Genomic DNA, 12370 nt, shown 5'->3' on the forward strand with positions numbered 1-12370 from the left:
CTTGCGTGAGATTTTTGCTATGGAGAACAGTGCAGGCAATGATTGTAAAGAAGTATTTCTACTTTATATAGGCTGTGTATTTATCATATTATTCCTGCTTTTACTATATGTTACTGTTATTTTAGGTTTTATGTGTTATTTGGCATGATTTGGTAGGTTATTTTTGGGTCTGCGAACGCTCACAAAATTTTCCCATATAAATAAATGGTAGTTTCTTCACTTTACGACCTTCCGGCTTACGAACCGTTTCGTAGGAACGCTCGACCTTCAGATAGCGGGGGAAACCTGTAGTAGAGTCAGATCTTTAGTTTGCTCGAATTATCAGTTTAGATAATGGGGTGATGTTGGCGTGTACTTATTATAAGTTGTTTTATACCAATACTGTTTTCAACCATTCGAATATCTGGCAATGTTAGAAAGGAGGAGGAATAGAAAAGTTTGGAGTCAATTTGTCTTTTCTACTGTACAGTTAAGGGATATACTGCTTCAGTCTTGGAGAAGGGAAATCGTTTTTGTTTGGATATCTGTCTGATTTTATTTGAAGCATTATTATGCATCCCCTTAGCAAGATATTTCTTGAAATTATTGTTCTGACTTTAATTGTATCATTTCTTAATGCATGCATCACTAAATGACAATAAAAGAGGACTGAATCTAAAAATCTAAATTGCCAATGAATATAAATGTATAACAGCATTAATTCTTTTATCTACAAATAGAGATTGAGATACATAGTTTCCTTATTATTCATGCATCTCTTCCCATTTCCTGTACTCTTTCCTGGACACTGTCTAATGGATTCATGTGTGTGCATTTCTGTGTTATAATCCCTTGATTTCCATTTCTTGCCTAGTGCATATTGCATGTCTTAAAATATCGATCCTTGACATTACAACTTCAGCAATCTGGAGTGAAAGTTTGCTCTCACTCTAAGCATCCGCTACCTCTTTTCTCAAAGCCAACTTACCAAACAACTGGCAGTTACAGTGGTGCTAGAAAGCTTGTGAACTCTGTAGAATTGTCTCTATTTCTGCATAAATATGGCCTAAATGTGATTGGATCTTCATGCAAGTCCTAAAACTAGATAAAGTGAACCCAATTAAATAAATAACACAAAAGCATTATACTTGTTTATTTATTTATTGAGAAAAATGATCCAATATTACATATATTTATTGGAAAAAGTATGTGAACCTTTGTTTTTAGTAATTGTACAACAATAACTTGAACCAAACATTTCTAGTAACTATTGATCAGTCCTGCACGTCAGCTTAGAGGAATTTTAGGTCATTCCTCCTTACAAAACTGCTTCAAGTCTGGGATGTTGGTGGGCTTCCTTACATGAACTGCTTGCTTCAGGTCCTTCCACAACCTTTCTATAGGATTAAGATCAGGACTTTGACTCGGCCATTCCAAAACACAAATTTTCTTCTTTTTAAACCATTCTGTTGATTTACTCTTATCTTTCGGATTATTGTCTTGTTCCATTATCTAATTTAAGCTTCAGGTGACGGACTGCTACCCTGACATTCTCCTGTAAAATTTCTTTATACAATTTTTGAATTCACTCTTCATTCAACAATTGCAAGCTGTCCAGGCCTTGAGGCAGTAAAGCAGCCCCAAGCCATGATGCTCCTTTTTCACAGTTGGAATGAGGATTGGGAGTTGGAGTGCAGTGCCCTTTTTCTTGCAAACATAGCAATGTGCATTTCTGCTAGAAAGTTCAATTTTTGTCTCATCTGTCCACAGAGCATCATGGAACATCCAGGTGGTCTTATGCAAACTTGAGACATGCAGCAACGTTTTTCTTTTTTGGAGAGCGATGGACTCCTGTGGTGTCCTTCCATGAACACCATTCTTGTTCAGTGCCTTTTTTTTACAGTGGACACATGAATGGAGACTTTTAGTAGGTTCTAGAGAGTTCTGCAGATCTTTTGCTTTTACTCTTGGGTTCTTTTTCACCTCCTTCAGCATTGCTCGTTGTGCTCTTGGTATGATTTTGCAGGATGCCCATTCCTAGGGAGGGTAGCAATAATACTTAGTTTCCTCCATTTGTAGACAATTTCTCTTACTATGGACTGATGAATACTCTGGTCTCTAGAAATGCACTTGTATCCTTTTCCAGCTTCATGCGTCTCTACAATTCTTCTTCTAAGGTTCTCTGAAAGTTATTGTGATTGAGGCATGCTGCACATAAACAGATCTTTCTTGAGAAGAACAGGCTCTGTCAGTACCTAGACTTTGTGTCTTTTTAATAGGGGTAGGGCACCTCCGCAACCCACACCTCCAATCTCATCTTACTGCTTGGAACACCTGACACCAAATAACTTTCGTAGAAGGCATTACCCAGAGGTTCACATACTTTTTCCAACAAATACATGTAATACTGGATCCTCTTTTCAGACACCACCATGAGAGAGTCCAGTTCCATCCCCACAACATCACTGGCCTTACGAATGAGTTTGTTGATTCTGTTGGTGTCTGCTACCCTCAGCCTGCTGCCCCAGCACACAACAGCAAAGATGATAGCACTGGCCACCACAGACTTGTAAAACATCCTCAGCATCGTCCGGCAGATGTTAAAGGACCTCAGTCTCCTCAGGAAATAGAGACAGCTCTGACCCTTCTTGTAGACAGCCTCAGTGTTCTTTGACCAGTCCAGTTTATTGTCAATTTGTATCCCCAGGTATTTGTAATCCTCCATCATGTCCACACTGACCCCCTGGATGGAAACAGGGGTCACCGGTACCTTAGCTCTCCTCAGGTCTACCACCAGCTCCTTAGTCTTTTTCACATTAAGCTGCAGATAATTCTGCTCACACCATGTGACAAAGTTTCCTACCGTAGCCCTGTACTCAGCCTCATCTCCCTTGCTGATGCATCCAACTATGGCAGAGTCATCCGAAAACTTCTGAAGATGACAAGACTACCGCCCTACCCTCATCAATTTTTTTTGTTACCTCTTCAAAAAAACTCAATTAGGCTCGTGAGGCATGACCTTCCCTTCACAGAGCCAAGTTGACTATACTTGAGTAGACTGTAACTTCTCCAGTTGCTCGTAGATCCTATCCTTAAGGATCCTTTCCAATAGTTTGCGGACCACCGACGTAAGACTCACCGGTCTATAGTTCCCAGGATTCTCCCTATTACCTTTTTTAAACAAGGGAACTACATTTGCCATTCTCCAATCCTCCGGCACTTCCCACAGCAATCTGGGGTATATCACGTCCGGCCCTGGGGACTTATCAATCTTGATGTTTTTAAGAAGATTCAACACTTCTTCCTTAATCTCCACATTGTCCAGCACACAGGCCTGTTCTATTTCAACCTCACCTTGATCAAGGTCCTTTTCACTTGTGAATACTGAAGCAAAGTACTCACTTAGGACCTCCCCAACCTCCTCTGCCTCCAGGCACACGTTGCCGCCTTTATCCTTTCGCGGCCCCACCTTCGTTCTTGTCATCCTTCTGTTCTTCACATACGCATAGAACGCCTTGGGGTTCTCCTTAATCCTACATGCCAAGGCCTTCTCATGCCCCCTTCGAGCTCTCCTAAATCCTTTCTTAAACTGCTTCCTGGCTACCCTATATTTCTCATGAGCCCCTCCTGCTTCCTATATCTAACATATGCTTCCTTCTTCCTCTTGACGAGTTACCTCACGTGTTTCGTCAGCCACGGTTCCCTTTTCCTACCATTTTTTCCTTGTCTCAGTGGGACAAACCTATCCTAAACCCAGCACAAGTGGTCTCTAAACTTCCTCCACATTACTTCTGTGCTTTCACCCTTGAACATCTGTTTCTAATTTACTCTTGCTAGTTCCTGCCTCATCCCTTCATAGTTAGCCCTTCCCCAGTTAAGCACGTTCCCATTTTGTCTGTTTTAATCCTTTGTACAGGAGATGGGATGTTATGTTGAAGCTGTATAAGATGTTGGTGAGGCTTAATTTGGGAGTATAGTGTGTAGTTTTGGTCATCTACCTACGGGAAAGATATAGATAAGGTTGAAAGAGTACTGAGAAAATTTAGAAGGATGATGTCAGAACTGGAAGACCTGAGTTACAAGGAAAGATTGATTAGGCTGGTTCTTTATTACTTGGAATAAAGATTGAGGGGAAATGTGCTGCAGTTATGCAAAATTATGATGGGAATATATAGGGTAAATGCAAGCAGACTTTTTTTCCACTGAACCAGAGGTCATGGGTTAAGGGTGAAAGGTGAAAAGTTTAAGGAAAACTTCTTTACTTGGAGGGTTATGAGAGTGTGGAATGAGCTGCCAGCACAAGTGGTACATGTGAGCTCGATTTAAGCATTTAGGATAATTTTGGTTAGGTACATGAATGGGGATGGTAGGGGTATGGAGGGCTATGGTCCTGGTGCAGGCTGGGATGTACTGCAGGGAGTAGACAGTTTAATGGTTTGGCATGGACTATATGGCTGAAGGGCTTGTTTCTACGCTGTAGTTTTCTATGACTCTAGTGATGTTATGTAGCACTATCTTCAGTTTTGTTTCAGCAAAGTACCTGTGAAGTGCCTTGGAGAATTGTACTTTGTTAAAGATGCTACTTAAATGCAAATTGTTGTAAAATACTTTGAAGACTAGTGACCCATGAAAAAATAGGGTCACTGATGTCTATTAATTATGTCAACTAGTTCATAAAGTCATCACAGAGGAAATCCAGAGGGATGGTATTTGCTGTTGATTATTTTGGTGTGATAAATAAAGCCTTTGAATTTTTAAGCCCTTTGTTTGGCATGCTGTCTACTTATGGGTATTGATTGTTATTTTATACAAAAACAGTGCAAAGAGTCAGAATGAAGGTCAGTGAAAATAAATTTCTTTGGAAGGTATTGTAAACTTAGTTTCAAAGCCTGTTGTAATACAAATAAATTTGAGGCTGAGATTTGAACACTAAAACCTGTTGTTTTCATATAAAATTAAGAATGTTATGCTCTTTTGAGAAGTAACTTGAATCTTGCCTCTTACTGTTTCCTAGGTGCTGAAGTAATTGTAGGAGTAAACAAGTACCGTCTGGAGAAAGAGGAGCCTGTGGAAGTGCTAGTTATAGACAACACTGCGGTGCGGAACCAACAGATCGCAAAGTTAGGAAAGGTAACAGTCCAGTGTTGCTGCAACTTGTCGAGCTATTGCATAATCCTGAGAAATAGTTGTTTGCTATTCATCACGCGTAATAGTTGCAAGTTCAAGCCATGAAATTCTACCAAAACATGCTAAGATTTGATCATTTACAAAAGGTTGAAACTTGATGGCTACATGCTGTGGTACCGAACAAATTAATTCTCATTGTGCTGGCTTTGCTCTGAAAATTCATGTGTTGATGTAGAGAGCAGGTTGTTTCATACTGATCTTTTGAGTCTAAGGGTGCACAGTTTGCCTCAATTGCTCTGTTTAAAGATAGTACTATAACTTAATGGCAATGATGAAAATCTCATCTAAGAATTGTTTAAACATTGTTAATGCATTTCAAATATATAGCAGTTTCAACTTTTTTTGCATTGTAGCTGAAAGAAAACTCCATTCCATTTTAGTCTTTGGATTTGTTTGGATCACAGAAGATTAAATCTTTTTTTTAATGTTTAAATATTTGGCTTTGAAATGAAGCATCATCTCAAGTGTCTCATGTGATCAATTCATTTTTAAAAGTTACTATTGAATATGCTTCCACCAGTATCTTGGACAGTGGGAAAAAAATTGACTTCATTAAAATAAGTGCCTTCATCTCAATCCTATTCTCTTTGCCGGTTTACCTAAATTTGATTACTAACTCACTCTATCAAAATTGGTGTTATTTCTAAATAAGTATATATAGCCTTAACCTGTGAGAGAACAACTATGATTTCTCTGCGGAACAGGTGCAAGGCACTGGCCACAAACTAGATTAGGTGCAGTTGTTGAAACTTCCAATCTAACTCCTGCTGCTCCATGACTGGATGATGCCACCTCCAAATATTAACTTCTGTTGGATCATGGTCATTTGAATAATGAATTATGAGTCTCTTGTAAGGCAAGTATGTTCTGCTTCAGACTTTGCTCCAAAAGAACCTGAATTTTCACCTCCTTAAGATGAAATGCCTCTGACACTATGCTTTAATGCAGAAAATACAAGTCCATGTTGTTCAAATGTTAAATTGATTGCTGGTGGGTTTAAAACTGTCAATAATCTTCTGCCCTCACACCCTAAAGATCTGTTACACTTACATCTGTCACCTAACTGTAACACAAATATGTACATTTTCCATGGAAGAAGGTTAGGGATGATCTAATCCTGACTGTGTCTTAAAAGCAAGAGGTTTTTTTTTTACTCTGCAAAGGTATCGGCAGGTCCTTCAGCTTTTGTAGAAATTCTACCTCTATTCCCATTAATTAGCTTGACATATATTAGATTTGGAAAAGTGCATTCATTGTGAGAAGAAAGCTTATAAACTAAAGAGTATTTAGCTTATAATTATTTGTTTGAAATGGAAAATTGATCTGGGTTAGGAAGCCGTACACATGATTCAAATGGTACTTTTCTTCAACTTAGTTAAGAGCATCCAGAAATCAAGCAACAGTTGAAAAGTGCTTGAGTGCCATTACTGAATGTTCACGCTCAGGACAAGGAAATCTACTGGCGTTGGCAGTGGAAGCTGCTAGTGAAAGGTAAGGCACAGCTTCCTCATTTGAAAATGAACAAATTGTCTGACGGTTTACTCTATGGAATTTAAATGCATCTTTGTCTTGCAATCTTAATAATTTTTTGTGTTCTGATGTCCTTCGTTGCCCATCTAGCTGAGAAACATTCTCAAATATTGAATCTCACCCTTCCACCCTTGAGCCCTTTTTGTCATGCTGAGTAGGGCATGACAGGCATCATTTAGTATGTATTTTTCTTTGGAAAAGTGATATGTCTCACTGAAAAGAGGATGGACATGTTTTTCCTTAGGACAACTTATTTTACGGGTTACCTTGAATTGCAGTTACTTTATATAAGTGTGGTTGCTCCTCAGTTTTTAACCAAAATTGATGCCATACTAATAGAATATCCAGGTCACCCTGAACAAAACAATTGTGAAAAGGCCTGACCAATCATCTGCAAACTATATGATGGACAATACCGATAACACTTCCATCCTGTAAAAAAGAAATTGGGCGGGGGGGGTGGGGAGGGACCGAAAATGGCTTTAACATTCAATTTTAGATTGGAAGTATTTCATGCCACTAAGAGAAAATGATGCAAAGAGGAGAGAGATTTCTTTTTGATGGTTATTGCTGAATGTTGCCCATGAGTTTTGTTCATTTATACCCTTTTTGACTCTTTGAAATTAATTTCAGTTTAAAAGATGAGTTTCTCCATGCAGTCTTTCTGATAAGTTTTTAAAAGGTAAGATGAGAATTTGGACCATGTTCACTAAGGTTTATAATGTTTAATTTAAGCACAGAAGAAAAAAGTACACAATCTGTGAATGGTGATTCTGATGGCTTTATCTTCTAAATTAGATTTGGACTTGATTCACTTTGATATAGAATTATTTTTATCTATTTTCTAACCTTGACTACTTTAACTGTTATATTGTGTGAGTTAAGTCTTAACATGTACTATCAATGTATTAACTTTTTTATTTAGATGTACTGTTGGAGAAATTACAGATGCAATGAAAGTTGTGTTTGGTGAACATCAACCTAGTAATCGCATGGTGAGCGGTGCATACCGACATGAATTTGGTGACAACGAAGAAATGTCTGTGGCAATGAGCAGGTGAGCCAGAAAATCTTAACTCTGCAAAAAAAAACAATTCTTTTTGGATATGGTTCTTAATATTTTTATTAAATTTGCTAAACTGTTAAACTTTTCAGTAAATGTAAATTTCTAAATTTTTGGTGTGTCAATAAATGTTAGACTTGCATTGTTCAATTCTGTTAGGAAGTTTGAGAAAGGGAATTGGTATCGGGATTAACAGTCTTAATCTAACTTAACCCATGTGCAAAAAAGCTGCTTTATCAATTCATTAATTCCTTTTGAAATTAGTTTGCATAAAGATTTAACTATTAGAATCTGAAAGTTCTGATAAATCTGCAGTGCACTCCATGAAAATCTAGTTTGCTGATCTACAAACTGTTTGTAATACAGACATGCAAATGAATACATAATCCCTTTTTAAATATTCACAAACTTGTCTAATATATTGTAATCATGATTGACTAACAAGATTGTTTGGTTGTTTTTATTATTTAGAATTGAGAAGTTTGCTAAAAATGAAGGTCGTCGACCTCGTCTGCTTGTTGCTAAAATGGGTCAAGATGGGCACGACCGAGGAGCAAAAGTTATTGCCACAGGATTTGCTGATCTGGGTTTTGATGTAGATATAGGACCCTTGTTTCAGGTAGTTTGATCAATACTAATAAAATTTTAACTCATAAATTGAAGCAGGGTGATACTATTAAATTTGGATTCACTTTTCCTGAGGGTGGAGGATTTGACAAACGTTTACTTAGATGAATGTAAGCTGCTCTGAGGCACATGCAGGTGAACAAATAGTTCTTTGAAATATGCAAGATTTCACGATTTCAGCCAGCTGACAAAGGTATTCGCATGGTACTAATTGATACCACAATGGTCTGTTTGTTCTGCTTCATTCTGTAATATTTAGTTATTTCTATTCTATTATCCCCAATTTACTTAAATTCTCACATAACCAGGAAGTTATGTATTTAAAATATTTATCTAAACAAACTCAGGCTGGGTAGTGATGGGTGTAATTGATGTTCATCTTTTTATTTTATAAATTCCATACTAATTGTTTGTAAAGGTCAAGACCAGTAAGATTGGCAAGAAAAATTAATTGTCAAGGCTATAGGCATGGAAAGAGGGGAGATCACAAATACATAAAATCCATTTTCAGATCTCATACTTTGGCTGAAACTGATATGTAGAAATATTATAAGTTTTTAAGTAGTTTATCTGTAAACAAATTTTTGAATTAAGCAAAAAAAAGAAAAAAGCATTACTTTCACAGCTAACTGTGGGACAAGCTACAGTATCAGAGCAAAATGGAGTACGAAGGAAATCAAAACTCGGATTTTGTTGAGAGGAATTAATTATACATTCATATTCTCAAAAGTCGTGCAGATTAGTTTCAATTTGAAAAAATAATGTAGCATTTATTTTCAAAGATAGTATTAATCAAATACCAATAGAATTTGGACAACAAATTCAATCTTACTGGTTCAGCTTTTGGCTCACTATGTGACGCTTACTGTGTGCGCACCTGACTTGTAGGATCCAGTCCCTAAACTCACTTTAACATAATGTTCAGTGGAAAATTTAATATAATATGTTGGCATTACTAGAATTAACATCCAAGAGCTCAGTAAATCTGCTATTTCAACACAAGACCTGAGCACGCCAAATTATTGGAGTTTCCCTGTAATAGTGAGGAATAAGCGAGATTCTCTGAAGGCCTCTACTAAAGGCAACACGCTAACCATTCCAGAGCAATGTTGGATTTTTGTGAAGACCAGAATTCATACCAACAATCTCCTGGATTCCACTGTAGGTATCAGAATGCAGTCAGTGATAATCACTAGTAAGATTATCTTACAATCTTGGTTATAAAAATGAAAATATGATCTGTGTACAATTCACTTCAAATGTTAATTCAAAGACAATCTCATTTCAACCTTACAAGCTATCGTTGCTTTATTTCTAGACTCCTCGGGAGGTAGCACAGCAGGCAGTGGATGCAGATGTGCATTGCGTTGGTGTCAGTTCTTTGGCAGCTGGCCATCGAACTCTAGTGCCAGAATTGATAAAAGAGCTTTGTGATCTTCAGCGCCCTGATATTTTGGTCATCTGTGGTGGTGTGATTCCTCCTCAGGTACAACATTTATGATATAATTTCAGGTTTTTTTTTAACTGTAGTTATCATTATTGAATCATATTTACCGATAGCAAGATTCCATTAACCAGTGGGAACAAAATTAGGCAGTGTTCAAACTAGTAAAATTATTCTATTTGGTTTTATTTGTGTCCATTTAGTAATAACTAAATAAAGGTAACTTTTTCCTGTTTCTATCTATTATGTGGAAATGTAGGTTTTCTAATAGTTGTACTTCAAGGGAAGGCCTTATGGACTAGAAGAGAAGATTTAATACAGATTTTTTTTACTAGAATGTGTGTCACAAACCTATGTGGGAATCTTGTGTCTATTTTAATACATGTATTAGGTGATTATCAGGAAGTTGGGTTGTAATATAAGAAAGATTTAACAATCAAATAGCACCCTGCCAATCCTAAATCTGCGACAATTGTTTGATTAAAATTATAACATTTTTGTATCATTTAGAACTTCAGTCTCTCTTTAAACCAGTTTTTTTTTAATTGAACTTCCAAGAGGCTAATTGTCCTTCAGTACCAGCCAGGTCATAGAACATAGAACATAGAATAGTACAGCACAATACAGGCTCTTCGGCCCACAATGTTGTGCCGACCCTCAAACCCTGTCTCCCATATAAGCCCCCACCTTAAATTCCTCCATATACCTGTCTAGCAGTCTCTTAAACTTCACTAGTGTATCTGCCTCCAGCACTGACTCAGGCAGTGCATTCCACGCACCAACCACTCTGAGTAAAAAAACCTTACTCTAATATCCCCCTTGAACTTCCCACCCCTTACCTTAAAGCCATGTCCTCTTGTATTGAGCAGTGGTGCCCTGGGGAAGAAGCGCTGGCTATCCACTCTATCTATTCCTCTTAATATCTTGTACACCTCTATCATGTCTCCTCTTATCCTCCTTCTCTCCAAAGAGTAAAGCCCTAGCTCCCTCAATAGTTTGATTTTTCTTAAGTCACCCTGAATTATTGCAATCTTCAGATTGTCAAATCAGCTTTTTGTAATCTTTTAATTTTCTTTTGCTTTTGATGATTATCTCTTACTGTGTTTGAGTCCATTAACACAGTGTCACATGAAGGGCATATTTAGCATTAATTGTTTAGAAAATAAATCAGAAGCAATGTTAGAAAATAATAAATGTTATTTATCCTGCTGGTCAAGTAGGAGAAAGTGTAGATAACAATGTGATACAGTGCTTCTAATCTGGCATAACCAATGATTAGGCCTATTTGGAAACCCTAAGGCACAATTCCCAGTTGCTAGGAGTAGCATGCATATGCAAACACACACAAAAGTATGAAGTTTTAGCAAATTTAACTAAACGACTCGTGCCCCGCAAGAAGAATTTGTCCTAATGCTTACATAGCCTTACATTATCGGGGGGGGGGGGGGGGGTCTGTATTTCCAAAACACATTCTATGCTATAAAACACATGGATGTTGAAATCTGAAGCTCAGTAAAATTTGGGTTCACCATCATTGATGTTTAGTTAGGATTACAAGAATCATTGGTTGCCTTGGTCAGCAAGTACAGTACATTGTAATCGTGGAACTAGTTTATGATTAGTGTTTCTTTTTAAGTATTTTTGGTGTTTGATAAGCCTTTCCATACAACACTAGGTAGAGGAACACCACTCATACAAAAGTAAAGTGCTCGAATGCTGGCAAATATTTTCAAAGCTAAGTCAATTTTGTATAACTTGTATTTATTTAATACTATCTATTCTTTAAATCCTCCAGGATTATGATGACTTGTTCAAGGCAGGTGTTTCCAGCATCTTTGGCCCAGGTACTAGGATTCCTGTTGCTGCTATACAGGTCCTTGGTAACATTGAGAGTAATTTAGTCAAGAGGCAGCAATCATTGTGAACATCATTGGGCATGGTAATGATTTTGTTCACTTGAAGCTTGTTTTTCTGTAATGTCAGTCAAAACTTTTGCCTACAGTACTTTCTGGGAAAGTTTGTATTTCATCCATTTTCTGTAATTGTTAGTTTACTTAATGGACTTAGATTCGCTAGTGTCTCCACTTATTGGAGCAAGCTGTGATCACATTGCAAAACTGAAGATAATTATGTACAATTGAACTGTATACAAATAAAATTAAAATGAGAATTTGTATTTTACTTTGTGTACATTATTTCCTTACTGAAGACATTGATTGTTTCTCCAAAATGCTTTTTCAGTAATAAAGACACAATATTTAGCGGGTCAGGCAGCGGCTTGGAAAACCAAAATATTTCGGGCTGATGATCCATGGGAGAATAGGTTTTTTTTAAAAAAAAGGCCTTTAGCTGTAGGTAATGGAATGGGGGTGTGCAGAAAAAGGGAAAAAAAGTTCTTGATAGGTGACGGGAGTAAAAGCACAACTAAAGAGTGCTTTAGAACCAAGGTATGTCCAGGGAAGGTGAAAATAGGAGGTGAGGAATACGATTGTAGATTATCAATGAAACTAAAAAGCTGAATGCAGTTAAATTGAGATACC

The 12370-nt window shown here is 37.3% G+C and overlaps 1 protein-coding gene across 2 annotated transcripts in view; it reads left to right on the forward strand.

Annotated features, from left to right (window-relative positions):
- The window catches only part of mmut (methylmalonyl CoA mutase), a 32277-nt gene extending 20273 nt beyond the window's left edge, over positions 1-12004 (forward strand). For both annotated transcript variants that reach the window (XM_072251449.1, XM_072251450.1), the window contains exons 7-12: positions 4994-5109; positions 6542-6657; positions 7622-7753; positions 8231-8378; positions 9705-9872; positions 11626-12004. In XM_072251449.1, the coding sequence (XP_072107550.1) occupies positions 4994-5109; positions 6542-6657; positions 7622-7753; positions 8231-8378; positions 9705-9872; positions 11626-11754 (809 nt within the window). In that variant the 3' untranslated portion in view covers positions 11755-12004. The remainder of the gene's footprint in view (positions 1-4993; positions 5110-6541; positions 6658-7621; positions 7754-8230; positions 8379-9704; positions 9873-11625) is intronic.
- The last annotated feature ends 366 nt before the right edge of the window (positions 12005-12370 follow it).

This window comes from Mobula birostris, chromosome 2 (genome assembly GCF_030028105.1).
Source record: "Mobula birostris isolate sMobBir1 chromosome 2, sMobBir1.hap1, whole genome shotgun sequence".
NCBI lineage: Eukaryota > Metazoa > Chordata > Chondrichthyes > Myliobatiformes > Myliobatidae > Mobula > Mobula birostris.